Below are 27,080 nucleotides of genomic sequence, written 5' to 3'. Positions count from 1 at the left end.
ACATGAGTACTCTCTAGTGTCTGCCACAGTCAGGCCATGGATCTCCAGCTCACACGTGGCTCCATCCTGCCTCATGCTTCCTCTGTCCCCGGCTCTGAGGGTCTCAGTTCCCTTGTTCCACTCCACAGGGGTCTCCTTGCTCAGCTCACAGTGCAGCATGGCCATGGCCCCTTCTGTGGCCTCCTTTGTCTTCAGACCTTGGGTGAATTGAGCAGCCAGGGCTTCCAAATGTAGATGCAAGGAGCCCATCAACCCCTCTAAAGGATTAGGTGTATAACCTAAACACTCAGGATGGGAATAGAAGCAGGAAGGGTGGAGGACATAGAAGAGGCAGACCAATATATGCGTGACAGTGAGATCTTCCTGCCTCTTGCCACTGAGGTGCAGGGTGGCAGGGAATTGGCTCCATCCAAGCTTCTTGTCTTCTCAGAAGGCATCTGTCCTACATATATCCTTCCATACCATCTAAGTCCTAACCACATCTACACTGAAGATCCAAGCCAGGCTCCTCCATCCAGCTCACAACTCACACATGCAACATTACAACAGACATCTTTTCTGCGAAAACCCCTAGGAGGCTCCAATCATGATACCCAGTGCCAAAATTACATCCTTCACTTGTGCACCTCATTCCAGATAGGGTACCAGTGCAGCACTGCCGACACCTGGGCTCACTGCATGCCCTCTCCACCCACCCCAGGTACCACCTCATCCACCTCACACATTCCTTCCCTGACCCTACTGACCCCTATTCTGGCTCAGACCTCTTAGACCCCATCAGGTTCCATATGTGGCCCCCTAAACATGCCGCTGGCCCTTCAAGCTGCTGTCTTCTTCTCCACCCCAACTCCAGGCAGAGTATGAGCTTCTCAAGTTACAGATGACCACAGTTACATCCTGTTGTGGGCTGAATCATGTCCCTCAAGATTCATATGCTTGAGTCCTAACCCCTAGGACCACAGAATAGAAATGTATTTGGAGATGTGGTCTTTAAAGAGGTGATTGAGATAAAATGAGATCACTGGGATGAACAGAGCCTAACTCAAAATGACTGGTGTCCATATAAGATGAGGATATGAGGACACAGACATACACAGACAGATAACCACGTGAGGACATGAGGAGAAGATGGCCATACACAAGCCAAGGAGAGAGGCCTCAGGAGAAACCAGCCCTGCCCACGCCTTTATCTCAAACTTTCAGCTTCCAGGACCAGGAGGAAAAGAATTTCTGATGCTTAAAGTCACTATTAGGTTGTTAAGCCATTCAGATTTTGGTACCAGGAATGGATTGCTACTGTAAAAAATACATAAAGTTATTAAACTGGCTTTGGAACTGGGTGATGGTGGAAACTGGAAGAGTTCTAAGGTGCATGTTAGATAACTGTAGACTGCCTTAAAGAGATTATTGGTAGAACAGTGGGTGCTAGAGGAGCCTCTGGTGAGGCCTTGATGAAAATGAGGAATGTGTTGTTGGAAACTGGAAGAAAAGCAACCCTTTTATAAGGCAGCAAATAATTTGGCTGAATTGTGTCCCAGAATTTTGCGGAAAATAGAACTAGAGGTGATCTTGGATACTTAGCTGAGGCCATTCCTAAGCCAAGGACTGAAAGCACAGACTAAATGCTCTTTGGTGCTTATGGTAGAATGTGAGAGAAAAGTTATTTCAATCAAGGAAGTATTTAAGGAAAGGGAAACCAAAAGTTCAAGATTAAGAAATTCTTCAGCCCATCAAAATTACAAACAAGGAGAAAGCCTGTTCTGGAAGGAATACCAAGGGCATACTGGAAAATCATGTGGTAAAGAGATTTTGAGTGAGTCCTGGATCCAATCAACCATCTCAGCAAAGCCATGAACATATCTGGAATTATCCAGGTAGGATGTGTGATAGGCCCTCTAGTCTGAAGGTTTGGACCCCTGTGAATTGTATGGGGGACCAATAAGCATTTTGAGAATTTTATACCAGCAGAAACACTACCAGCCATGACTTAATCAAACATAGAAAGGACAAAATGATGGATGCTTTCAGACTCTGGGATTTCTTTAGGAAGGGCCAATAGAGCTATCCAGCTGGGAACATGTTCCATCCTTCAAAGTTAGGAAGAATAACCTCAAAGGAAATTCAGAGGTCATCAAGGGTGCCATTGTATCCATGGTCCCAGAGGGACAGGCCACCTCTACCCACAATCAAAGGGGTAAGGTCACCACTCTGGTCAGGCCAGAAGACAGAGCACTCAGCCAGAAGGTCATTCTCCAGCCTACAGAATTTGTTCTACAGGTACTGGGTTTCCATGGGGCCAGCAGCCTTCTTCTTCTTCCCTATTTCTTTCATTTGGAATGGGACTATCTCCACCATGCATGTCCCACTGAAGTATTCTAGAAGTAAATAACTTGTCAAATTTTATAGGAATTTTGCCTCAGGACGAATCATACCTCCAGTCTCACCCACACTTTATATAGCTGAGATATAGATTAGACTTTGGACTTAGCTTGACAGTGAAGTGAGGTGAGACTTTTGGGTTTGGGTGACGAGGTAAATGTACTCAGCATGTGAAAAGAATATGCATTTGGAGGGGGGACGTGGAGGACAGAGTATTATAGATTGAATCACGTCTCTCCTCAAATTCACACTCTATAGTTTTACCCACCAGGAATTCAGAATGTGAACTTATTTGGAAATAAGGTCTTTATGGAGGTAATTAAGGTAAAATGAGGTCACTGGAAAGTGGGCCTTAATCCAATCTGATTTATAAATGTCCTTATTAAGAAGATGAGATTAGAACACATACACAGAAGGATTATGAGGTGAGGTCAAAGGGAGAAGGTGACTGTCCACAAGCCAAGGAAAGACTTCAAAAGAAACCAACCCTGCAGATACCTTGATCTTGGACTACCAGACTCCAGGACTATGAAACAATAAGTGTGTGTTTGTAAGTCACCTGTCTGGTATTTGGTATGCAGCCCAAGCTCTCTGAGGCCTAGCTCTTCAGAGACTCCACACAATCTCCAGGGTCAATAAAATGCTGTCACCACACATAGGAAAGCCTGTCTAGCCACCACCTCTCTGAACCCCCTCTGATGCTACACTTCGGTCATCTCATGCACATCTGTCAATAACATGAATGCTCCCAACTTTACAACCGGGGTCCAGATCCTAGGCTTATCCACAGCCCCAGCCATTCCAGATGCCAGGGAAGCTCTCCTGGACCATGATGCCTGTATACTGGTGCCTTGCAGGAGGTGGATTCTGTATGTACAGGGTCTAGACAGAGTTGGCCAATGTGACTGTGGAATGGACCAGACAGATGTGATTATAGTCTGAGATGACAGTGACCATTGACATTGGAAAAGCACAGAACAGGTGGCAGAGAGAAGTCACTCAGGCGGCCACATTCAGTCTTTAGGCCTGATGGCCAGCTTGGCCAGTGTCCTCTCCTGGCCAGACACACATGTCCAGCATCCGCCACAACCAAACCATGGATATCCAGCTCATATGTGGCCCCATACTGTCCCAGGCTCACTCTGTCCCCAGATATGAGGATCTCAGGCCCCTTCCTCCACATCACAGGGGCCACCTTTCTCAGATCACAACACAAGGTGGCTGTGGCCCTTTCCATGGCTTCTTCATTCCTCAGGCCCTTTGTGAAATTAGTGGGCAGGGCTAGGAGGTCAGAAAGACACATGCACAATCATCTTCTATGTGCATGTATAAGAAACAGGTTGTGAACAGCACAGAGGAAACGCAAAACTCAAGTGGCCATGGGCCATGTGCTGGGCATGCCAAAGACATACTGTAGATGACGGCTTCCCTCAGCCCAGCCCCCATCTGTGAACTCCTCAGGCCTCATACTTTGTATGAATCTGGCAGGCAGGGCTGGGAAGGGTCAGAAGAATACAAGCCCGTCAGATGTTCTGGAGAACTTTGGAGGCAGAACATAAGACACAGACTCCAATAGGACAACAGGACAATATTGACGATGTCACAAGAAATGGGAAGTTGCTTAATTATTGATTTCTTCTGGCTCATAAAACAGCTCTGGAAGGTGGAAGGGATTCCATGGAGTTATGGAAAGAGGATGACACTGAAACAGAGAGACAGTGTGGAATGAATGCATACAGATGTCATAAAGTCAATAACTGGACACAAAAACATGGCTCTGCTTGTCCATACATGGTTGTTACCTCAACAGTAAGCATGGCCCCAAGGTGCTCTCCTGCCCGCACATGCATAAGTACTCCCTGGCATCCACCACAGCCCCTTCCTGCCTCAGGCTCACTCTGCTTCCATCCCAGAGGGTCTCAGGCCACTTCTTCAACTCCACAGGGCCTGTCCTGCTCTGCTCACAGCACAGTATGGCCATGGCCCCTCCTGTGGCCTCTTCATTCCTCAGACCCTTTGTGAACTTGGCAGTCAGGGCTGAGGAGGGCTAAGAAGTTGCTGAGAACATCAGGCTGAAAGAGGGACTCTGTCCAGAATGGGAACACCACAAAAACCACACAAACTGCACAAGGCCACAATACGAACAAGTGCACAAATGCACTGACAGCAATGGAGGCAAATATCCCAGAGAGAACAGAGGACACAGGACTGAACATGGCATCTACTGAATGAGAGGACAGGTGCTATGAGACACACGGGGAAACCTATCTGTGAAAAGACACAGGTAGCCACGGAATCCTACAGGGGAGGAGGTGACATAGAGACAACATGCAGACATGAAGCCACAGGTCCATGTGGCCTCATGGGTCTTTACCCCTGACAATGAGCATGGCTGAGGTCCTCTCGTGCCCGCACACGCATGAGTACTCTCCGGTGTCTGCCATGGTCAGGCCACGGATCTCCAGCTCACACAGGGCTCCATCCTGCCTCAGGCCCACTCTGTTCCCAGATCTGAGGGTCTCAGACCCTTTCCTCCACTCCACAGGGGCCGCCCTGCTCAGCTCACAGTGCAGTGTGACCGTGGTCCCTTCTGTGGCCTCTTCCTTCCTCAGGCCCTTTACGAACTTGGTGGGCAAAGCTGCACAGGGTCAGAGTGACACAGAAAACATCAAACTCTCTGGAGAATTTGAGAGAATCGGGGTGTGGACACTTGACAATGAAAGGCTCACACTTCGGAGTAAATAAGGAATTAAAACACAGATTCATGGACACATGGTAAGCAGCAGTGCTGTGTGGACAGAGAACAGACTAGGCTGAGCCCATCCAAGTACAGACCAGCAAGAAATGGAGGATCTGGAATCCTCATGAAAGAGATAGTAACCAGGAGGGATGTCCTCCCAGCATCTTCTATGGCCCATCCTGCCTCAGAGCAAAAGGAAGATATGAGGGCCCAGACCACTTCCCCAACTCTACATGCCAGGCTGCCCAGCTTACACCGCACCATGGGCATGGCCCTCTCCAGGCTGCCTATTTCGTAGCAATTTTATAATCCCATGGGATACAGTTGTAGACAGAGACACAAAAAAAGCTACCTAAACTCTCCTACAAGTCTGCACCAGCACTCCCTGTCACCTCCTGCTGTTCCTGGAGCCAGAGCCAGGACTGACTGGGCCTGAACAGGACTGACAGGGCAAGAAACATCACAGCCAGAAGAGAAGCAGAAGCCACCCTCCTCCTGGCCTGTCATCCTGAAGCAGGTGTCCTTGAGACCCACATACTCCTAGAAACAGTTGGTCAACTTGGGTCCTCTGCCCCTTGGTCATTGGTGGTGCCTCCTAGGGTGGAGGTTGCTCTCAAGTGCATGACAGGCCTCCAACCCCACACACCCTGCCATCTCTTGGTGGGTCTCAGTAGTGTGAGTGCTCAGTGTCTCTGTGCTGGAGATGCTGTGCTCCATTCATGCAGTTCAAGGTGGCATGGTGGCCTGGCTTCTTCTTTAAAGCTCTGAATATTTGTACACAGAACAACCCTGCCCAGCTTCCAGAATCTTCTTCTTCACCATCCACTTTGTCTTGTGAATGGGGCCCAATATGGCCTAGGATGTGAGGCCCCATCATACCTGCAGAGCTGTGCTTCCTTCTGCCCTGAGATGCTCCTGTGCCCCTTCATCAGTGTTGCTCCCAGGACCCTGCCAGGACCGAGTGGATGGCTCATCCTCTGTCCCATACCCTATCTCTGCAGGAAGTGACCAGGCCATCACTAAAGCTTCTGAGGACCTGGACTCCTGGCACAGGGAGATGACCTACTTCCAAGCCATCAGCCACACTATGGCCAGGCCTGGTCCTGAGTCCCCATATCTGAGGGCCTCAGGCTCCTTCCACCCCACACAGGGATGCCTTGCTCAGCTCACAGCACAGCATGAACATGGATGCAGCCCCTCTCATGGACTGCTCAGGACTCATAACTTTTGTGAATTGGTGGTCAGAGCTGGGAGGGATCAGATGTTCACACAGACCATTCTACTCTGGAGTGTGCAGGTGCCACAGACACCATGCTGGAAACACAAGCACCCGCTGGAAGTGGACCCCCGGGGACATCAGGCAAGATGCTCACAATAGGCTGTTATGATGAAAGAGGACCCCCACTCCTCCCCTTCAGGGCAACCTACCCACCTGGCCATCATCCACCCCACACAGGAAGTAGCCTTGTCAGCCCCTAACCCTGTAGCCAGCCCTTCTGCTTCAGCTAACTGCACCCACTACCCTCAGACTGTGTCCTCCCATCCTGTGTCTTAGCCACAGGCCACCCTGCCATGCCTATAGACCCCCTTCTATAGTTGCTACCAAGAGCCAGCGCACCTGCCAGAGACACCAGACATGGAACCCCCACCCCCAGCATGAGTGCCCATCTGCCCCTCCAGGCTCTGGCTCTGCTCCTAAATGCAGCTCTTCCTGTCCCTTCTCTCCTTCCACAGTCAACAACTGTCCATACCCACTTCACCCTCCACACCCACCTTATCTCCTACCCCACCTTCACCTCGTCCCCACACCCAGACCCTACCTCCCTCAACACCCTGATACTGGACCGCAGACCCTAGGACCTACCGCCATAGCTCTCCCATGGCCCAGCATGTATGTCCCAGCCTCCCTCCTTTGACACCCCTTCCAACATCCTGCCCTCAAGGGCCAGGCTTTTAGCTACTTCCCAATGTCTCTCCTGGCATGGCCCCTCAAGAGGACCATAATTCCATCGTTTATATTGTGCAGTTGCCCTCCTCCACTCCCCCAGATGTGAGCCCCTGAGGGCAGGGAGGACCTTATTCTCTGCTCTTCATCTGAGATGCACCTCACAGAAGCAGGTGCTGGGAGACCTGTGCTGTAGGACTGCAGGAAATGCACAGAGAAGCAAAAGATTGAACTGTACACAGAAAGGGAAGACTAGAGGACATGAGCAATCCCTCAGACACGAAGCTTCCGCTCTGTATGGCTGCACACAGTCTTTACCCTGGACGGTCAGTGAGGCCGATGTTCTCTCCTGCCCACATACGCATGAGTACTCCCCAGCATCTGCCACCATCAGGCCACGGATCTCCAGCTCACACATGACTCCATCCTGCCTCAGGCTCACTCTGTCCCCAGCTCTCAGGGTCTCGGGTCCCTTCCTCCACTCCACGGGGGCCTCCTTGCTCAGCTCACAGTGCAGCGTGGCTGTGGTCCCTTCCATGAACTCCTTGCTTCTCAGTCTTCTTATGAACTCAGCAGGCAGGGCTAGGGAGGGACACACAGACACAGAACATCAGAGTCACAGGAGAAATGTGGAGACAGGACATGACAGGACAGGAGAAAAGAGACTCCAACAGGACAAGAGGACAGAACCTACAGTGACACAATGAGGGGTGGGAAGTGGCTCAGATGCTGGTTTCTCACAGTTCATACAATAGCCCAGGAATGAGGAAGAAATTCCATGGAGTTATGGCAAGAGGGTGACACTGAGATGGGGCAGAAAGGTGGGATGAGTACAGGAAGACACCATGAAGTCATTAACTGGACACCAAAACACAGCTCTGTTTGGCTACATGCAGTCTTTACCCGTGACGGTGAGTGTGGCCGAGGTTCTCTCCTGCCCACACACGCATGAGTACTCCCCGGCATCTGCCACGGTCAGGTCCTGAATCTCCAGTTCACACACAGCTCCTTCCTGCTTCAGACTCACTCTGCCCCCAGCTCTGAGGGTCTCAGGCCCCTTCTTCCACTCCACTGGGGCCTCCTTACTCAGCTCACAGCGCAGCGTGGCTGTGACCCCTTCTTTGGCCTCCTTGCTTCTCAGTCTTCCTATGAACTCAGCAGGCAGGGCTGTAACAAAGTCCAATGGACACAGAACATCATCTTCATCCTCCCACTAAGGATGAAAGGGGCTGCAGAGGACCACTTGGGGTCACCTCAGCAGTGTGGGTGAGGATACTCACCCTTCACGGTGAGTTTGGCTGATGTCATCTGGTCCCCAAAGCAGCAACAGTACTGCCCAGTGTCCTGAGGCCGCAGGTCCCGGACCACCAGCTCCAGCATGGTACCTTCCTGTCTCAGACTGTACTTGCCCCCAGGCTTCAGAACCTCATCTCCACAACGCCACTCCACAGGCATGGCCACTGATGACAGCATGCAGCGTAGTGTGGCAGCTCCACCCTCCAGTATCTCCATGTCCTTCAGCCCCTCTCGGAACCACACTGGCCGAGCTGTGGAAAGGCAGGGGCTCAGCTCAGCCCTCACCCCACACTGCCTCCTACAGGGTCCCTCCTACAGTTGAGGATGGCTGAGGGTGCAGACAGGCCCACATCACTGTCTGCATAGGAGACTAGTGACAAGTACCCCAAGTCCTCTGCCTCTCCAGGAGGGAGAGCCAAACAGCAGGAAACAGAGAATGGTGGAATGTTATTGGCTACATTGTGTCCCTCAAATTCATCTCTTGGAGGATGACTCCTCAGGACCTCAGAATGGAGCCTTATTTGGAGATGGGGGTCTTTAAAGAGATGATCAAAGTAAAATTAGGTCACAAAGGTGGGTCTTAATGCCATAGTATTGGTGTCCTTTCAAGAAAAGGGGATCAGGACACAGACAGACATGAAGTGATGATCATGTGAGGACACAGGAAGATGGCCATTTGCACACCAAGTGGAGAGGCCTCATGAGAAACCAGGGCTCCCAGCACGGTGATCTGAGATTTCTAGTCTCCAGGACTGGGAGATGATAAATGTCTGTTGTTTAAGCCCCTTGGTCTGTGGTATTTGTTACCCAGGCAAAGCTGACTCAGACAAACAGAGATAAGCCAAGGCAGGAGAAGGGAGACACAGATGTCAGAACACAAGACAAGGTCTGGAATGAAGTGGAAAAGAGACAGCAGGTCAGGAGACCAAGAGAGGGTGAGGGAGGCTATGAGGAGCACAGAGACCCAGAAATGGGCGTTAGTGAGCAGAGTGAGATGGATGTACTGCTGAAAAGACACAGGTGGTTCAGAGGGAGCCTCAGAACAAAGCCCCCCCCCCCCACACACACACATAACACACATAAAGAGGGCAGAGATGGAGACAGAAAGAGTGGGACAGAGTTCTGGAGGTGCCAGAGAATGGTTGGAGGCTGCCCAGCTCCCCCCCAGGGGCTCACCATGGACCCTGACAATGGAGCTGCTCCAGGCACCCCCAGTCTCACATTTGTAGCGCCCGCTGTCCTGCAGGGTGGTGTCAGTGATGACCAACTGGGCCCGGCGGCCCTCATAGGTCTGCCGGCACCGGGCCGATGGCCGCAGGGCCTTCCCATCCTTGGTCCAGCACACAGGGTTGTCTAAGGCAGCAGTCTCACAGACCAGGGTCAGATCCTCCCCCTCTGTGACTGTGACATCTGTAAGCTCCTGGGAGAAAACACTTGGCTTCTCTGGAGACAGAGAGGAATGCATAAGATGCTTGAGGACTCCTACAGGAGGAGCCCCAGGTCTCGCTACAGACCAGCCTGCACTCCTGGTCACTGCCCATCTGCCCCTTCAGTCTGAGCTGCTGGAGGAAGAGGACAGGCTCTACGAGACTCCACCCACCAGAGGGGCTTGGCCCAGCTCAAGGTACACTGACCCTAAGTTTACCTCTGCAGACCATGTGAAACAACACATCCTGAAACAGTGCCACTCGGCCTCCCACTCCCTGGGATCCAAGGCCCCAGTCCACAGGAAACCTATGGTGCCTTCTCTGTGAGTCCCAGGGCCACACTTTGGGTGTAACCAAGCCACTGTCTTAAGGGTGCACCTTTAGCCACATGGACTGACCCCCACCATGGCACTGGGCACTGGCCATGCAGCCTACCTGTGACCCTCAAGGCAGCTGAGGCCCGCTGGTCGCCTGCCTCAAAGTGGACAGTGCCTGAATCCTTGAGTGCCAGCTGCCGCAGGGTCAGTACATGGTAGCCACCAGGCTGGGCCTCAATTTCATTGAGTTCGTTGGCATACAGGGGGGTTTTGTCCAAGAACCAGTGGACGGGCTTATAGTCGGCAGGGGAGATGCGGCAGCAGAAGGTGGCCGAGGAGCCCTCTTGCACCTCCGTGTCCTCCAGGTCCTCCATAATGAACACTTTCTGGCCTGCAGAGACACATGTCAGGGACCCTCTGGAGAGCTCCCAATGGAAACAGTGTGCTCCTCAAGACCTGGGGTCAGCCCACAGCAGTCTGCAAGCAAATGACTTGAACAGACACAGGATGACAAAAGAGAAAACAGTAAGGGGGTCTGAGCTGTCCAAAGGTATTTGTTTTAGGTCCATCATAAAGTTCCCAGTCCACCTCTGGGGTCCCTCTGCAGATCACACACAGGTGACCCACAACAGCAACCCCCTCCTTAACCTGTCTATGCCAATTCTTCCTGTCACAGAAATCACTCAATGCAATTAAATTTTGTATTAACAGAAGAAATAGGAATGTGAAAAAAAAAACCATGTGCTAAAATTTAAATTGAATGCTTCAGAGGACTGACAACACGAATTACTAGATGAAAAAAATTTTGCTGCTGTCTTAAGTATAGTGAAAGCTTAGAATGAAGTCATAAATACAGAGATGGATTGCCTCCAGATTCCTTCTGCATTTACAGGTATCTTGAAGATACTGCACACTAGAAAGCAGAGATGGCACATTAGAAGGGCAGTGTATGCAAAGGGAAGAAAGGAATTCTGGTTCATGAACTGAGGCAAAAAGAAAAAAAGCTCTAGTCAACACCATTAGACTGCCACAAGTCCATGTGTTTTAAATTTTTTAAAGAGCATGTTTTGTCATTGTGTGATGCTTGCTTTAACTGATTTTCTGAAAGTATTAATATCCACTTTACTAGATAGTGGTGCCTCCACTGCACCAAAAAATGTTTTCATTGAGCTCAGTGGATGCAATGTATTTTACCGAAAAAGAGAAAAAAATCAGGAGTCAGGCTTCCTTGTTATTCTTTCGGTTTTCTCCTGTGGACAAACTCCAGGAAGGACTGCCAGCTGACTTCACCCTGGACACCAGCCTTGGCATCAGGAGCACTGAGTTCAACCCTGCCATGACGCCTACCTGCCCTACAACTCTGGGCCAGGTAACAACCCCAAGTAAAGCCAGTTTCCTTATCTGTGAAATGAGAGAATGATAACCCTCACCCTTCCTCCCAGGTACAAACCTGGAGACTTCCCTGAGCCAGTCTCCTTCCACAGTGGCAGAGGTGGTACATTCATGTGTAAGTATGTGCAGAGCTCATGCATGGGCACATGCTAGAAGGGCTCCAGAAATACTCACCAAGCAAATGAATGCACAAATGAATGAAGGCTGCTGACTCATTTACACAAGGCCCAGCTGGCTGAGCCAGAGACAAGACCACCCAGGCCAAGCCCTCCTTGGAGATGGGAAAACCAAGGCTAGGTTTGTACAGGGCCAGCAAAGCTCTGATCTCTGCCCACCTCTGAGTCTATTTTATTTCATTTATTTATTTATTTATTTATTTATTTATTTCTCTTTTTTTAATTTATATACGCTTAAACACCTGAGCATACTACAGCTGCAACATCTGGTATGCAAATGAGAGGCACAGCACAGTGCCCAGGCCTTACCTTGCACCAGAAGCCGGGCCTGGGACTGGGCCTGGCCAATGTTACAGGTATAGGTGTCACTGTCTGCCTTCTCCAGGGCACTGATGGTGAGCCTCAAGGTCAGGCCCTCCTGGCTGGGCATGTGCTTCCCTGAGGCTCGCAGCTCTGTGAGGCCCTTGCACCAGGTCACTGAGGCTGCAGGACGCTCCGTCTTGCAGGCAAACACAGCTGTGCCCTTCTCCTCCACCTGCAGGTCAGCCAGCTCCTCTGTGAACCGATTTGGCTTTTCTGGGGTGGGGGGAGAATGGGTGGGAGGGTGAGAATGGGTGGGAGGGTGAGGCCCCTGGGCAGACCCCATGCAGGTCCCTCGAAAGAGGAAATCACTCCCCATGACAGGGAGTTTCCTGGCCCACCCACAGAGCCTCAGGGACCTGGGTGAGCCCCTTCTCTACCAGGCACCCCTCAGTTCCTGCCTGGGACAGAACAGCTTGGGCAGCCCCAAGCCACACTGAGGAAGAGAAGCCACAGGGCCCCAGGGTCTCTCGTGGGGGTTACCTTCCAAGTGGAGGCTGGCTGTGCTTTTGGAAGACTCTGTCTCACACGTGTACTCCCCACAATCTTTGAGTGAGGCTGCATGGACAACTAGCATGGCCCAGGTGCCTTCAGTGAGCACCTCATACTTCTTACTCTTGCGAATGGCCTTCCCGTCCTTCAGCCAGTGCACTGGGATTCCCTCCCGGGAAAGCTCACACCTCAGCACCACATCCTCACCCAGCATGGCCTGCTGGTCTTCCAGTGGCTTCACGATGTCTACCAGCCTCTCTGAAAAATAAAAAAAACACAGAGATGGAAGCCCATGAGGTAGGACTACAGCTCTACCCACGGCCACTGCCCTAGCCATGCCTGCGGAGATGCCAGGAAAGGCACTCAAGAAACTTTAGCTCTGGAGAACGAGACTACAGCCTATAACTCCAAGAATTTGAACTCTGGAGCCTCAGAGGCCTGGAATGTCAGGGGAGGACCCTAGGAGGGAGAGATATTAGACCACAAAATCTTATGTTCTCAGAATTTTTCAGAGCCCTGTAACCCAAAGCATGGACAGAGACCAGGACTGGGTTGAGCTTCGACCATCGGCACCAAGTATTTATGCTGGAAGTGAAAGTCCAAAATTCCAATGGCAATTTCACTGGCGCCATGAGCCATGCAACTAGCACAGCAGTTGAACAATGGATCAGAAAGCAGAAGGCTTGCTCCTGCCCAGAGACTCCAAAACCTCACCCTAGAGAGTAAGCCCCATGAATAACCAGAACCCCCAGCACCCCAACAGATGTCTCAGGCCCCAACCAGGGGCTGGGGAGACATTCCCCAGAAGCACCCCCTTGCAGCTGCCAAGCCCAAGACCCTGCTCCAGGCTGCCTGGAGAGGGTGCAGGCTCAGCAGCTCCCAACCCAGCCCCTGGAGACAGACCCCTGACCTGTCAGTTCCCACTACCACCATCACCCACCTCTGACGATGAGCGAGGCCTTGGAGGTAAGGTCCCGCACAGAGAAGACCACCTCCCCAGCGTCACTTGGCACAGCGTCTCGGACAACCAGAGTGTACTTGCGGCCCTGGCGAGTGGCCTGGAAACGGTCAGAGCTGGCCACCGTTTTCCCACCAACTGTCCACACAGCCACATCGCCAGTGTTCTCGTGGGACAGGACACATTCAAAGCTGCAGCTCTCACCCACCAGCACCTCCACTGTCTTCAGTCTTTTGGTGATGCCCACATGCAGATCTGTGGGCCATGGGAGACAGCTGTCATGCCAGCCAGGCCCATGGAAGCCTGCCCTGAGACAGGCGCCATCAAGCCTGTAGCAGCCCCAGGCCAGACCATCCACAGAGCATACCCTCCCCAGCCCCATTTCCAGAGGGCCTGGTGTCCTTCTCAGAAAATGTCTCCTTTGCCCTCCAGCTGTCCACACTCTGATGTTTGGATGGCTGATAGCTACGAGTTGTGACCAGGGCAGCTGCCTTCATATTGGCTATAGAGCAATGTGGAAAGAAGAGGTACTACACAGTTGTTGCCAGGTCATATGCTCCAGAAGAAAAACAGGTACCCAAAATGAAGGGGCAATCTAGCTCTAAGACAAACTCAGCACCCCACCTCCCCTATCCCGTCTTATCACAAACTGGCCAGATCATCAGAGACCAACCACGGGGTTCCCGGGGAGCAGGCCTGCCATGCACATGGGAGAGAACAGGAGACAGTGATGCATACAAGATGTCAGGCATCTGTCCTATAGTTGGGGAACCAGGCCCGTGTGAAAGGAATGTGGCTGTGCCATAGCCTGGAAACCCTTCTGGGCCACCCTCTTCCTGACATCTCAGCCCTCTCCCACTCACCAACTCCAGGAGGCTCTCCTGACTGCCCCTTCTGTGGACTTAGTACCTGTCCGTACACATCCCCAGCTGCAGAGTGGATGTCTCAGCCTCTGTGGAATCTCTCATACTCTGGGACTCTATCAAGCAGGGCCAGTCCCTTCTCCCAAGCTTGCTCTGTTGCCCATCATCCTGACCTACCTGACTGTACCTGTGCCTCCTAAGACCCTATCAAGCCCACTCCTGAAGGAGCCTGCCCTGAGCTCTCCAGGCTCAGCAGAGCAGCCCCTGGCCTCAGACAGTGGGTAGGTCCCTTAGGCGGAAGCACCACACTCCCAGCGCCCTGGCCCCAATATCTGGAGCCAGCTGGAGCACGCACCGTGCACGCTGACACGGGCATGGGTCTCATCAGTGCCCACGTCGCAGGTGTACAGGCCAGCATCGTCCCGGCTCAGGTCATGCACCACAAGTCCCCGAGTGCCCGCTGTATGCAGGAAGTCATACTTGTCACTGGGGCCCAGCTCCACACCATCCTTTCGCCACACCACATGGGCCTGGTGGTCAGAGACCTCACACTGCAAGGCCAGTGTGCCCTGCTCCTCCACAGACATATCATCCAGCGCCTTCAGGAACACCACCGGCTTCCCTGCAGAGAAGGTGTGAGTGACTAAGGGATCCAGCTGCCACCTCTGGCCCAAGGGGAGCCAGTTGCACATCTCAGAGGTCCCCACAGACTCCACAAGGCACCTCACCTTTGACCTCCAGGTGGGCTGAGGCTGTAACCTTAGGGGAGGAGGCACATACAGTGCCCCTATCAGCCTGCCGGACCCGCTTCAGCACCAGCGTGTGGCGGCGGCCCTCGTGGGTAATCTCATGGAAGCTGTCGTTATACAGTGGCGTCCCATTGAGTGACCATTCCACCTCCTCATCCTCGTGGGAAAGCTCGCAGGAGAAGCAGGCAGAGCCCTCCTCTGTGACCTCCAAATCTTGCAGTGGCTGTGTCACCATCACTTCCCGCACTGCCAGAGCACAGCAGGCAGCTCAGGAGACTATCATTGCCAACTCCCCTAGAGACCCTCTGGTGACCCTGTGCCCCCTTGCTCAGTACCTTCCACGGTGACCTCAGCGCTGCTCTGGGCGCTGCCAGCCTGGCACCGGTAAACACCAGCATCTGCGGGTGTGAGCCTCAGGACTCGCAGCTCTGCCATGTGACCCTCCAGCCTCATCTTGAACTTGCCAGATGGCGCCAAGGGTGTCTCCTCCTTGTACCACTGCACTGCCTTGGGGGGCGGCTTGAAGTCACAAGACAGAACTACCGACTGCAGCTCACGTCCCACCTTGGGCTCCAGTGGCCGCGTGAGCACCGTGGGAATGTCTGCAGTGAGAGGAAAGAGGAGGCACTGCATAAAGTGGGCCAGCCACAGGGCCGAAACACCTGCTCCTGCCCTGCCCTGCCCTGCACCCTCTCCATGGCAGCCCACCCGTCGGGGAGCGCACGTTCACCTGAGACAACCAGGGAGGCCGTGGAGCGTGATTTGCCAATGGTGAAGTGCACTGGCCCCGTCATGGTGGAGAAGGTCCGCCGCAGAGTCAGTCGGTGCACTGTGCCCTCCTGCTCTATTCCCACATCAGCCCCTGCCTGCAGAACCGTCTTCCCCAGGAGCCACTTAGGAGGCCGCACTGAGGGGATGGAGAGCTCACACTCGAACCAAGCAGGGGCAGGCTCCATCACCGTCACATCCTGCAGGCCCCGCACGATAGTGATGGATTGCTCTGTGGGTGAGGGGCCAGTCACTGGGAGGATCCCACAGGAAGATCACCAGCCACCCCTCTGCAGGCTCGGCATTCCTTCCTAGGCATAAACCCTCTCGGGCATGCTCACATTCTCCCTGGGGCACCCCGACGCCCCCAATCAGGTTCTTCTCAGACCTGGTCGCCTCCAAGTGCCAAAGGCTTTAGCCCCTCCCCTGGGGGAAAAAGGAACAGCTGCCCACTCAGCCCTGCCCGAACCTTCCACAAAGAACTGGGCACTGGTCTTAACATCGCCAGCATCACAGGTATACGTGTCCTCATCCTCAGGCTGGACAGCATTGATGACTAGCTTGCGGTAAAGGCCATCACTGATCATCTCATATTTGGCTCCCGGCTGCAGTTCCACACTGCCCTTGAACCACCGCACCTGGGCGCTGGCCCTCGACATCTGGCACTCGAGCACACCTCGGTGCTTCTCCATTGCGATCTTATCCCTCAGCGGGCGTAGGATGGCCACTGGCAGCTCTGTGGACACACATAGCAGAGTCAGGGCAGGCACACAACAATCCCAAGTCCCTGGGGCTGGGCGCTCTGGCTGTGCAGCTTCCCACCAGCCAGCCAAGGCTATCATGCTCAGGCTCTACAACCTGCGCCAGCCTGCCCACCAGAGCCAACAGTTAGCTAGGTTGAGGTGTTGCCCTCGGGTTGCTCTAGGACTTGCTGAGCAGCAAGTGCACATCTGACCATGAGGAAAGTGGGCGCATCCACATGCCAGCTATCATCCAGTGGGCCCTTGCCACGCACATGCCTGCCCTGTCCCCCAACCGTGCCCATCCTCTCGCCACACACCCTCACCCCGCACACCCTGCAGTCCCTTGCACCCTGCCCTTGCCCTATGCATCCACGTGCGCTGCCCTCCCTGGCCCCATAGGTTCCCAGACCCTTTCTCCCTTATGCCTCACTGCCACTTTGCCTGTCATCAAGGCCACCAGGTGAAAAGCTTTGTGGGCTCACCTCCTGCCCAGGCCTCAAACCCTTTCTCTTCAGCCCTTGCCACAGTCACAGGAAGAAGAATTCACTGGCACCTCCATTTTAAACAACGAAGGAGACCCCAAGCCTACCTCTCTGAGACCACTTTCTTCCTGCCGAAGAGGGAATGCCCCCTTTCCCTCCTGCTGGGTCTCCCTGGAGGGACCCCAGAACAGGGACAGCTGGCCTTTCGGACCTATAAGGCCCAGTATATGGGCCTGTTCACACACACACATTGTCCAGCCCATGCCCTGCCCCAAGCTGCCATTACCTTTGACTCGGAGCTGGGCTCGTGATTCTGCATTTTCAGCTACAAATTTGATTTCCCCTGCATCACCCACCAGGACCCTCCGATAAATGAGAGTGTATGTCCTTCCTGGGAAAAGAGACCACTTGGCAGTAAAGGGAGAGGTGGCCTGGGAGTGGGAAGGGGGAGAAGTCCTCCTAAAGTCCATCTCACCTTCCTGGCGGATGCGCACATTATCAGTGGGTCGAAGCTTAATGCCCTCCCGGAACCAGTGGGCAGGCACCTCATCATGGGAGACCTCACAGGAGAAGGTGGCACCCTCCTTCTCCATCACTTCCACGTCTTCCAGGGGCCTCACGATCTGGACATTTCGGCCTGTGGCAACAAGCAGGCCCTGCCATACCCTGACACACAGAGCCGTCTGACATCTACCCCCTGCCCCCAGCTCGCTGAGAGGGTGCAGGACGGGTGGCGTAGGCAGAGCCAGAAGGCAAGGGCATAGCACTTGCTGGGGAACTCAGGGGGGCCAAGAGACTCTTGCACCCACCTACCCAGCCCTCACCTTGCACCTTCAGAGAGGCTGAGGTCTGAGCATCGTGGGCATCACACATATATACACCCTGGTCCCCAAGTTCACACCGGTAAATGATGAGACTCCTGCAAGATCCTTGGGCCACCATGCCCACCGTCTTGCTCAGCCGCAGCTCCACACCATCCTGCAGAGGAATGAAGCCAGGTGAGTGCTGGGACTGCCAAGCAAACTGGTCCCACTCCTGCCCACCCATGGTGTGAGACAAGAGGGAGCAGAGGAGTCCGGGTTCAGAGGCACCTTCAACCAGCGCACATCCACATTGGGGCGTGAGAGCTCACAGTCCAGGATGACTTTGTCCTTTTCTGTAGCCACCACATCCTGCAGAGGACGGCTGAACTTCACAGGCAGCTCTGGGGAGACAGGAGGGGAATGGTGAGAAGCAGGGCCTCTTGAAGGAGAAAAGGTCTGAGCTAATTGAGATGATTCAGCTGGTTCTAGGAATGAGCCCCACCTCCCCTTGGATTCTACATCCTACCCACACCTGCCTCCCTGGGCCACCTTGGTGATAGGGACAGGTGCTCTGGAGTGAGTCCCACGCCACCTATGCCCACCCACCAGTGACCACCAGTTGCGCTGATGTGTGCACGCCCTCTGCCCTGAAGGTGACAAGGCCTCCATCCTGCCGCTGCAGCTGTGACAGTGTGAGGCTATGGGTGGGGCCATGCACTGCCAGCTGGCACGTGGGTCCTGGCTGGAGTCGAAGGCCGTCTCGAGTCCAGCTGCCCTCCACATCGGCATGAGACAGTTCTACTTCCATTGTGGCGACACCCTGCTCCTGTGCCTCCACTGCTTGCAAGCCCCGCACAAGCCGGACCTGGCGCACTATGAGACAGAGAGAGAGAGAGAGGATGAGCTATTGCAACAAGACCCTGGCTAACCCCAGTCACTTCCACAAGGAGCCTCTAGGTGCCCTGGAGGGGGAGGCCTGCCCTTCCAGGAGGAGGCCTCCCCCTCAATCCCTTCTCCACCTCCCTGGCCCCTGCAAATGGTGATCCGACCCCTCCCCCCTTCCTCCTCTTTCTCTTTTTTTAGCTGGGTCTTTCCCCCTTTACCAGGAGGAGATCCACTCCCTTCCTCCCCTCCCCACCTCCTCTATGCCCAACCCCTAGGCATAAGCCGCTCACTTTCCACTGTCAGTTTGGCCTGTGTCTTGTCATCTGGTGTCTCACAGCCATAGAAACCACGGTCAGCAAAACCCACACTGTGGAGAACCAAGCGGTGACTCTCGCCCTCTGCGTGGATCTCCACATTCTCGCCAGGTACCAGGGCCGCAGCATTGCGTGTCCACTTGACCTCTGGCCACTGCCGTGTCAGCTCTACTGCCATGGTCACCGAGCTCCGCTCCTCCACGGTCTGTGGCTCCAGCTTCTTTTTGAACAGCACTGGAGCCTCTGGAGTCACAGGAGAGGGAGGTCATCACAGCCACTGACACTCTTAGGAAAACAAAGCAGAGGGACCCTGCCCCAACCCCTAACCAGCAGAGCTGCCCTCCACCACGTTCCTACTCCAAGCAAGGCAAGGCTTTGTCCATAGTCAGGGCCAAGCTGCACACGTGCACAGGTACGATTTGATAGGAGAAAATTGTGCCTCAGGGGTTTTCTCTTTTCCCGTGCCCCTCCCACCCCCTGCTCCCCTTCTCTGAACAACGTCCTGCTAGGCCGCCTGGAATTCCTAAGCGTGACAGGTGACCAGCAGCATGGGGACACAGGGAGCTGTTGAGGCAGGCAGACTCTGAGCCCCCAGACCAGCTGCACCCGAGTTTTTTCTTTAACTAGGCCCTAGATGCACCACGTTAAGAAAGAGAAATGATCGAGTGGGCCCCCCAGTCTCATGCTGTGCCACGATCTCCCCAGAAGTGACTCTGCCCACATCGCTCCCTTACTCAAGAACCTGCACTGGCTCAGTTCCCACTTACCTAGATAAAGTTCTGGCTCCCCCCCACCCCCCACAATCTAGTCTCAGCGAGCCAAGTGCATCCTCACTTTCTGCATCTGCTTGCTCTGGCTGCCAGCTTCACTCTCTTCCCCCTTGCTCTCCTTTGGGCTCAGCAAGGGTCATTTCTCCTAGGAAGACTCCCTGGAGCATCTGAACCTCCACCCACACCTGGACCAAGCTATGCTGCTGGAGTTTACCACCTTCCCTTAGAAGCAGGTGTCTCCCCTCTGCGCCACCCTCCTCTTATCTTTGCAGTTGACAAACCCTGTGTTCTCTAAAGCAGATGAGATGGACATATGCAGCAGCAGGATGCCGCATTGGAAGCAGTGCACTAGGAGAAGCCTGCTGCAAAGAGCCAGTGTGCACCCTCCCTGTGCCCCACACCCTCACCTCGGACCCTGAGCGCAGCTGTAGACTTGACACCCTCAGCCTCCGCGGTGATCTGGCCGGAGTCCTCCAAGGCCAGGCTCGAGATGGTCAGGCTGTGGCTGGCACCCCTCTGCGATATGAGAAACTTCTCGCTGAGCTGTAGCTGAAGGCCATCCCGGAACCACGTGACTGCCACATCGCTGGGGGTCACCACGCACTGGAAGTTAGCCTCGCAGCCCTCCTCTGCAACCACTGCGCTCAGCGGGGACGTGAACTTGACCATGCGAGGCACTGCAGACAGGAGCTCCACTTGAGAGGTGGGCAGGAGGGGCAATAGCCCGCGACCTTGCACACCGCGGAAGAAAACCTCTTCCAGGAAGCCTCCCAGGAATGCTCCGCCCAGCCGCTCACCAAGCACTCAGGCGGAGGCATACCTCTAACGGTGAGTGTGGCGCTGGTGCGGTCGTCGCGACTCTGGCACACGTACTCCCCAGCATCCTCCGCTCGCAGGCCGGTCACAGTGAGAGAGCGCTGAAGTCCCGCAGCCGCCATCTGGAAACGTTTGCCAGCCCGGAGTTGCGTGTTTCCGCAGCGCCACACCGCTTCGGCCTGAGCAGGGCTCAGCTCGCAGGTCAGCGTCACCGTGCCGCCTAGCTCCCCGCTCACAGACTCCAAAGGACGACAGAACTTGGCAGCCACCTCTGAGGGAGGGGAGGGGACGTCAGTCTGCAGGGCTTGGACCGCAGCACCAGCTTTGAACCGCTGGGTCTTGCGCCCTGAGCCTATGTGGGCTCCACTCTAGGATGCCACAAACAAGGGATTCCCAGAGAACCACCCCATGACCCCATTCACCTTCCACCTGCACCGGAAAGTCCTGCCCCTCGGCGCCAACGCGGCAGCTGTAGACTGCACTGTCCAGGGTCTGCGCGCCATGCACAGTCAAGGTGTGGGTTTCCCCCAGGCTGGCCATCTCATGCCGCTTGCTGCGGCGAATCTCCACGCCATCCTTGAGCCATGTCACCGCAGCCACAGAGGGTGTGGCCAGTGTGGCTGTCAGGACGATGTCCTCATGTTCCTTGACCACCAGAGGTTCCCTCCGTCTTGGTCTTTCCAGGGCTGCAAGCTCAGGCTCAGGCTCTGGCGGATGGTGATCAATAGGCATTAGAGAGGGGAAACTCAAATCCCTGGCCTGGGCCCTGTCCCCTCTCTGGGCCATGGGTGGGAGAAGACTTAAATGAAACTGCCCAGGGTTGTCCAGCTCTCCACCACTGCTCTTCACTGAACAAACCAGAGAGTAAATGCAGCAGGGCCACACTCCACCTGCCAGCCACCATTCAGGCTCACAGGGCCTGTGTAGGGTGGCTAGGAGAAGCCACCTGGACCGTAGTCCTGGGGGCCACAAGCTCTGTCTGACCAAGAGCTGAGAATCTAGGATCCATGTCCATGCCCCAAGGGAAGATGGACACCCTGAGCATATAATGCAGGGAAAGCGGTGGACACAGTGAGCCTGCTGCAGCCAGGAGTCTAGGTCAGCATTCCAGAAGAGCAGTGGGGAACAAGGCCAGGAATGGAGGGGGAGGAGGACAGTCTGGGCAGAGGAACCCTTGCGGGGGGTAGACTCTCAAAGCTGACTGTTGTGAAACAGCTTGAGTACTTCCAGCATTCAAGCATGGGGGGCAAAGCCAAGGCAGAGAAGGAAGGTCTTGGAGGGGGTCCAAGAGGGTCCCTGAGAGTGGGGAACAAGGCCAGGAAGGGAGGGGGAGGAGGACAGTCTGGGCAGAGGAACCCTTGCGGGGGGTAGACTCTCAAAGCTGACTGTTGTGAAACAGCTTGAGTACTTCCAGCATTCAAGCATGGGGGGCAAAGCCAAGGCAGAGAGGAAGGTCTTGGAGGGGGTCCAAGAGGGTCCGTGAGAGAGTTGACCCAAGAGACACCTGGAAAGACCATACTACCTGCAGGATTGGGGACAGGGAGGCAAGGGACAGTGTCAGCAAGCTCAGGACACTGAAACCCAATGATGTCAGCAGCAGCCAGGAGGGATGGGAGGGACAGGAGCAGGCAACACACTGACCAGGCTGGGACAGGCATCTAAGCAGAGGCCAACACAACAGGCTGACCTAAAGATAGCTGAATGGTAAGGACCCCAAGGACAGAAACAGGGACTCCAGACCCAACAGTATTCCAAGGCCAGGAGCTCCATAGAGCAGAGCTGGGCTCTCAAGATACCCAGGAAGAACTAAAATGGGTATGGTGTCCTCCCCACCCCTTGCCAGCCATAGACAGAGAATGGCCATTTCTACAGACTATAGGCCATAGCTGCCTGCAGATGACTGAGAAAACTTCCGTGGTGGGTTTCATGCTGAGAAAGGTAGGGATGTGGTGGAGAGGTTAGGAACCTGGGGACACAGATGCCAAGAATGTCCTGGACCAAGGACAGTGGCAAGCATCCTACAATTCAAGCACCTTCTGAGTGGACAGAGTCCTACCGCTTACTGCATCAGAGGAGAACCCAGCACAGGCCCAACACATTGACATATGACCCCCACCCTACTGGAGATGTGCTAATTTCCCCCAATTTTTCAGGCACTCATCCCCCCCCCAACTCAACCCTGGCACCCACCTGTGACATCTAGGTGGAAAGAGACCTTCTGGCCCCCGGCTTCGCAGCTGTACTCCCCAGCATCTGCCTTGCCCACCTGCTGCACCACCAGCCTCCGGGTGCAGCCCTTGGCCTCCACGTGCACTTTCGAGCTTGCACTCAACTTCTTCCCGTCCTTGTACCATGTCACCTCCGTCTGGGCCTGGGCCACCTCGCAGCTCAGTGTGGTGCTGGCTCCTGCCTTGGCCTGTACCTCCCTGCGCATTAACTGCTCCTTGGCAAACACCACCATAGGCTCTGGGGACAAGGAGGAATGCACAGGGTCAAAGACACCATCTAAGTCAGGAAGGTAGCACTAGGGAAAGAAGACCTGGACAGATGGGAAGGGAGACTGGAAACTTCTCCAGGCTTTGCTCTAGTTATACAACAAGTACCCACAATTTATTTATACATTCTACCACTGATCCATGTATTTTGTTCCTAATGGGGATTTTGTGAAAGGTTTCTTTAGGAAAAGAACTGTGGGATCATGAGGCATGCACACCTCAACCTTCCTAGAGTTGCAGTCTTTCCCACATGGTTGTGCAGAGAACATTCCCACCCACCATGAATGAGTTCCTAAGGTTCCATGCTCTTGACTACTCTCAGCACTGTCAATTGTTGGCAACCTGGTGGAAGTGTAGTTGTATTTCCTAGGCTTTCTTTTGCATGGTCATGATGACTTAGAAAGTAGAGCACCATTTCTGATTTTTTTTTTTTTTTTTTTTTGGCTTTTGGTCTTTGCTCTCCTGCAGTGTTATTGCAAGGTTTTTGCCCAATTATCAGTAGAATTGTCTGTCTTTTCCGTATTCATTTTGGGGACCTCTTTTGTATTTATATCAGAGCTTTGACAATTATGGGTGTATAAATATTTTCTCTATCTTTGTCACTTGCTTTTTAACCTTTTATGTGTATTGTGTTGCTATAAAATTCTTAATTTCTTTTTTTTTTTTTGTCTTTTTGTCCTTTTGTCTTTTTGTTGTTGTTGTTGTTGCTATTTCTTGGGCCGCTCCCGCGGCATATGGAGGTTCCCAGGCTAGTTGAATCGGAGCTGTAGCCACCGGCCTACGCCAGAGCCACAGCAATGCAGGATCCGAGCCGCGTCTGCAACCTACACCACAGCTCACGGCAACGCCGGATCGTTAACCCACTGAGCAAGGGCAGGGACCGAACCCGCAACCTCATGGTTCCTAGTCAGATTCGTTAACCACTGCGCCACGACGGGAACTCCCTAAAATTCTTAATTTCAATACAGGCAAGCATGGCAGTTTGTCCTTTGCAGTTAATGTATTTATATCCATTTATATCATTTAAGAAATCTTTTATTACCCTGAGGTCATTAAATAATCAATATTATCTGCTCAGAGCCTGCTTTTATCTTTCACATTAGAGTCGTCAACCCACTTGGAGTTGGTGTTTTTGTGTTCTGTGAGAGAGACCACTACACGGTAAAAAACAGAAAAGGGATAGGGGAGTCTGGTTACGTGTAGGTCTGTTTCAAAGCTCACTATTCTATTCCTTTGTTCTGCGTATTTTTCCCTGCATTGAAACCCAGCTGTCTTCACAAATGTAGCTTTATAATAAGTTTGATATGCATTTGGAATGGATAAGCAATGAGATCTGCTATATAGCACAGGAAACCAGATCTAGTCACTTGTGATGGAAATGATGGAGGATAATGTGAAAAAAAATAAAAATATATATATATGACTGGGCCACTTTGCTGTACAGCAGAAATTGACAGAATATTGTAGGTCAACTATAATAGAAAAAATAAAAATCTTAAAAAAAAGTTTGATATCTTACAGATCAAATGCTCTACTTTGTTCTTCTTTACAAGTGGTTTGGTTCCACTTCACCCTTGGAATCAACTTGTCAATTTTGACACACCCACAAAGAACTTTTCTTTGGATTTTGATTAGGAGCAATGGATATCTTCGTGCCTTCCATGTATATCTCACCATTCATTTAGATCTCCTCCACTGTCTCCCTCAAATATTTAATAATATCCTCCCTCAGAAACATTAAACATATTTTATTAGACATGAAATTAGAAGAATAATACTTTTGATGCTATTGTATTGTCTTTAACTGCAGTAAAATATCAATTTCTGACTCTCTGTTGCTAGTACTTCAACACAGAAGTGTTTTCTGTGTATTTTTCATATAGTGATCTTTCTCAACTTTCTCACTAACTCTAAAAATTTACCTTTCCTACTTTATGCATTAATAATTTTATCATTTGTGAGATCCACTTTTCTTTATCTAAATATCATGACTTTATTTTATATTCCTCCTTACAGGCTGCATAATGTGGACACAAGTTCTGATGTTGAGCCACTTAAAATGCTCCAATTAAAAGGAAAAGCTTTCCAGCTTTCCCTATAAACCTTGTTTTGATTGTTGCTGTTGTTGGTTTTTTTAGTACCCTGTATCAAATTAAGGAACTGGAGTTCCCGTCGTGGCTCAGTGGTTAACGAATCCGACTAAGAACCATGAGGTTGCAGGTTTCATCCCTGGCCTTGCTCAGTAGGTTGACTATCCGGCTTTGCTGTGAGCTGTGGTGTAGGTTGCAGACGCAGCTCGGATCCTGCATTGCTGTGGCTCTGGTGTAGGCCGGCGGCTACAACTCCGATTGGACCCCTAGCCTGGGAACCTCCATATGCCGTGGAAGCAGCCCAAGAAATGGCAAAAAGACAAAAAAAAAAAAAAATCAAATTAAGAAACTATCGTATTATTACTAGTTTACTAAGAATTTTATTAACACAACTATATGCTACATTTTATAAAATCCTGATTCTGGATATGATGTAAAAATTTTACTAAGCACTTTCATTCAACATTTTTAGGTAAAAACATCCTTCTTCTCTTTTAGCTCCTTAATGTTATAGATTGTATTGATTTTCTAATGTTCTGATGTTGAACCAACCTTGCATTCCTGGATTAAGATTTGACTGTGTTATGCTCTTCATATACTGCTCCACTCATTTTGCCAATATTTAGTATAGGATTTTGATACGGACATCCATAAAAGATTGGCTTATGATTTCAGTTCTTTATACTTTTTTTGTCAGATTTTGGTATCAATGCTGTGCTAGCTATATAAAATGAATTAAAGAATATATATACACCCCTTTTCTATTTTCTTAAAGAATCTCCATAAATGTGGAATAATTTATTTCCATAATATTTCCAGAATAATTTACCAGCAGAGGCACTGAGCTTAATCTTGTTTTATAAGAAAATTTTTTATTACGGTTCCATGTATGGTTTCATATTCAAATTGTTTATTTCTTCTTGCGTAAGTTTTCTAGGAGTTGGCCGATATTTCAAAACTTTTCTAATGTACTTGTGTGAAATAATATCATATTATATTATAATAATATCGAAATGATTCCTAGTGGGTTTCTTGGTATTTATAAACACCTATGAATCATTATATACTGATAACAGTATCAAATTGTTTGGCGGCACTTAGGAGTCAATGTGAGACACAGCCCATCTCTGTTTGAGGTTAACCTCTCTTTAAAAAAGGAAACTGAAGTTAGTTCACTCTCTGTGAACCAGCCTGAGAAGTACAGACCACACAGGAGTCCTTAGGAAAAGCTATGAAATGAATACTGCTTTACCAGTCAGTGGTTGCTACTATAGTACCTCACCTTTAATAAAGCATGCTGGTATAGGGAAAGCTCCTTATTACTCTCTACTTCTAAATCTATAAATTAAACTCCAACAGAAATTCTGACACAGAATGTAATAAAGACAAAAAGAAACCAAAATTTGCTTTTAAAAGAATATCCCATATCTCAGAGGTGCACATTAAAGGCACATATCTACCAACCCTCTTCTCTTGGTTTACTTTACACAGACAATACAACGGAACATGAACCTAGGTTTTGTGAAATTTAGGGACACAGGTAACTTCTACAGCCACGTGGAAGGAAGGAAAAGTACCTCAAAACAACTAAAACTTCACAAAATTCAGACTTGAGGTAATGCCAAGTATGATTATATGGTTGCAGTTTATCAGGTTCAAAGAAATACAAACATCTATGATTATAGAGAATCCTCATATGGTGCTAGATGAGGGAATTTAGATGCTGCTGGAACATCCAAAGGTTTATTCTCATATCCCTAAATTAGAGACATTTGGTCTACTTGAGGCTCCAAGAGCCAAATGGAGCCAGGGTCCTGGAC

The 27,080-nt window shown here is 51.8% G+C and overlaps 1 protein-coding gene across 50 annotated transcripts in view; it reads right to left on the bottom strand.

Moving 5' to 3' along the window:
• OBSCN (obscurin, cytoskeletal calmodulin and titin-interacting RhoGEF) overlaps positions 1 to 27,080 on the bottom strand; it is a 217,031-nt gene that overhangs the window by 76,172 nt on the left and 113,779 nt on the right. For 48 of the 50 annotated variants that reach the window (XM_085012099.1, XM_085012100.1, XM_085012105.1 and 45 more), the window contains exons 21-44: positions 22,866 to 23,141; positions 21,098 to 21,382; positions 20,680 to 20,946; positions 20,267 to 20,536; positions 19,066 to 19,332; positions 18,497 to 18,763; positions 18,179 to 18,291; positions 17,912 to 18,065; positions 17,563 to 17,724; positions 17,374 to 17,478; positions 16,332 to 16,598; positions 15,825 to 16,094; positions 15,430 to 15,696; positions 15,074 to 15,340; positions 14,701 to 14,967; positions 13,465 to 13,737; positions 12,516 to 12,782; positions 11,982 to 12,248; positions 10,223 to 10,495; positions 9,537 to 9,803; positions 8,345 to 8,611; positions 7,968 to 8,231; positions 7,383 to 7,646; positions 4,754 to 5,017 (exon numbers count right to left, since the gene is read on the bottom strand). In XM_085012099.1, coding sequence (XP_084868225.1) covers positions 4,754 to 5,017; positions 7,383 to 7,646; positions 7,968 to 8,231; positions 8,345 to 8,611; positions 9,537 to 9,803; positions 10,223 to 10,495; positions 11,982 to 12,248; positions 12,516 to 12,782; positions 13,465 to 13,737; positions 14,701 to 14,967; positions 15,074 to 15,340; positions 15,430 to 15,696; positions 15,825 to 16,094; positions 16,332 to 16,598; positions 17,374 to 17,478; positions 17,563 to 17,724; positions 17,912 to 18,065; positions 18,179 to 18,291; positions 18,497 to 18,763; positions 19,066 to 19,332; positions 20,267 to 20,536; positions 20,680 to 20,946; positions 21,098 to 21,382; positions 22,866 to 23,141 — 5,910 coding nt within the window. The remainder of the gene's footprint in view (positions 1 to 4,753; positions 5,018 to 7,382; positions 7,647 to 7,967; positions 8,232 to 8,344; positions 8,612 to 9,536; positions 9,804 to 10,222; positions 10,496 to 11,981; positions 12,249 to 12,515; positions 12,783 to 13,464; positions 13,738 to 14,700; positions 14,968 to 15,073; positions 15,341 to 15,429; positions 15,697 to 15,824; positions 16,095 to 16,331; positions 16,599 to 17,373; positions 17,479 to 17,562; positions 17,725 to 17,911; positions 18,066 to 18,178; positions 18,292 to 18,496; positions 18,764 to 19,065; positions 19,333 to 20,266; positions 20,537 to 20,679; positions 20,947 to 21,097; positions 21,383 to 22,865; positions 23,142 to 27,080) is intronic. The other 2 variants (XM_085012151.1, XM_085012150.1) reach the window with 1 other exon arrangement.

The sequence above is a fragment of the Sus scrofa genome, chromosome 2 (genome assembly GCF_054392235.1).
Source record: "Sus scrofa isolate SSC_HxYL_T2T_F1_AM1 chromosome 2, Sscrofa_HxYL_maternal_Yorkshire_Landrace_v2.0, whole genome shotgun sequence".
Taxonomy (NCBI): Eukaryota; Metazoa; Chordata; class Mammalia; order Artiodactyla; family Suidae; genus Sus; species Sus scrofa.
This window is presented reverse-complemented; position numbering and strand designations above follow the sequence as displayed.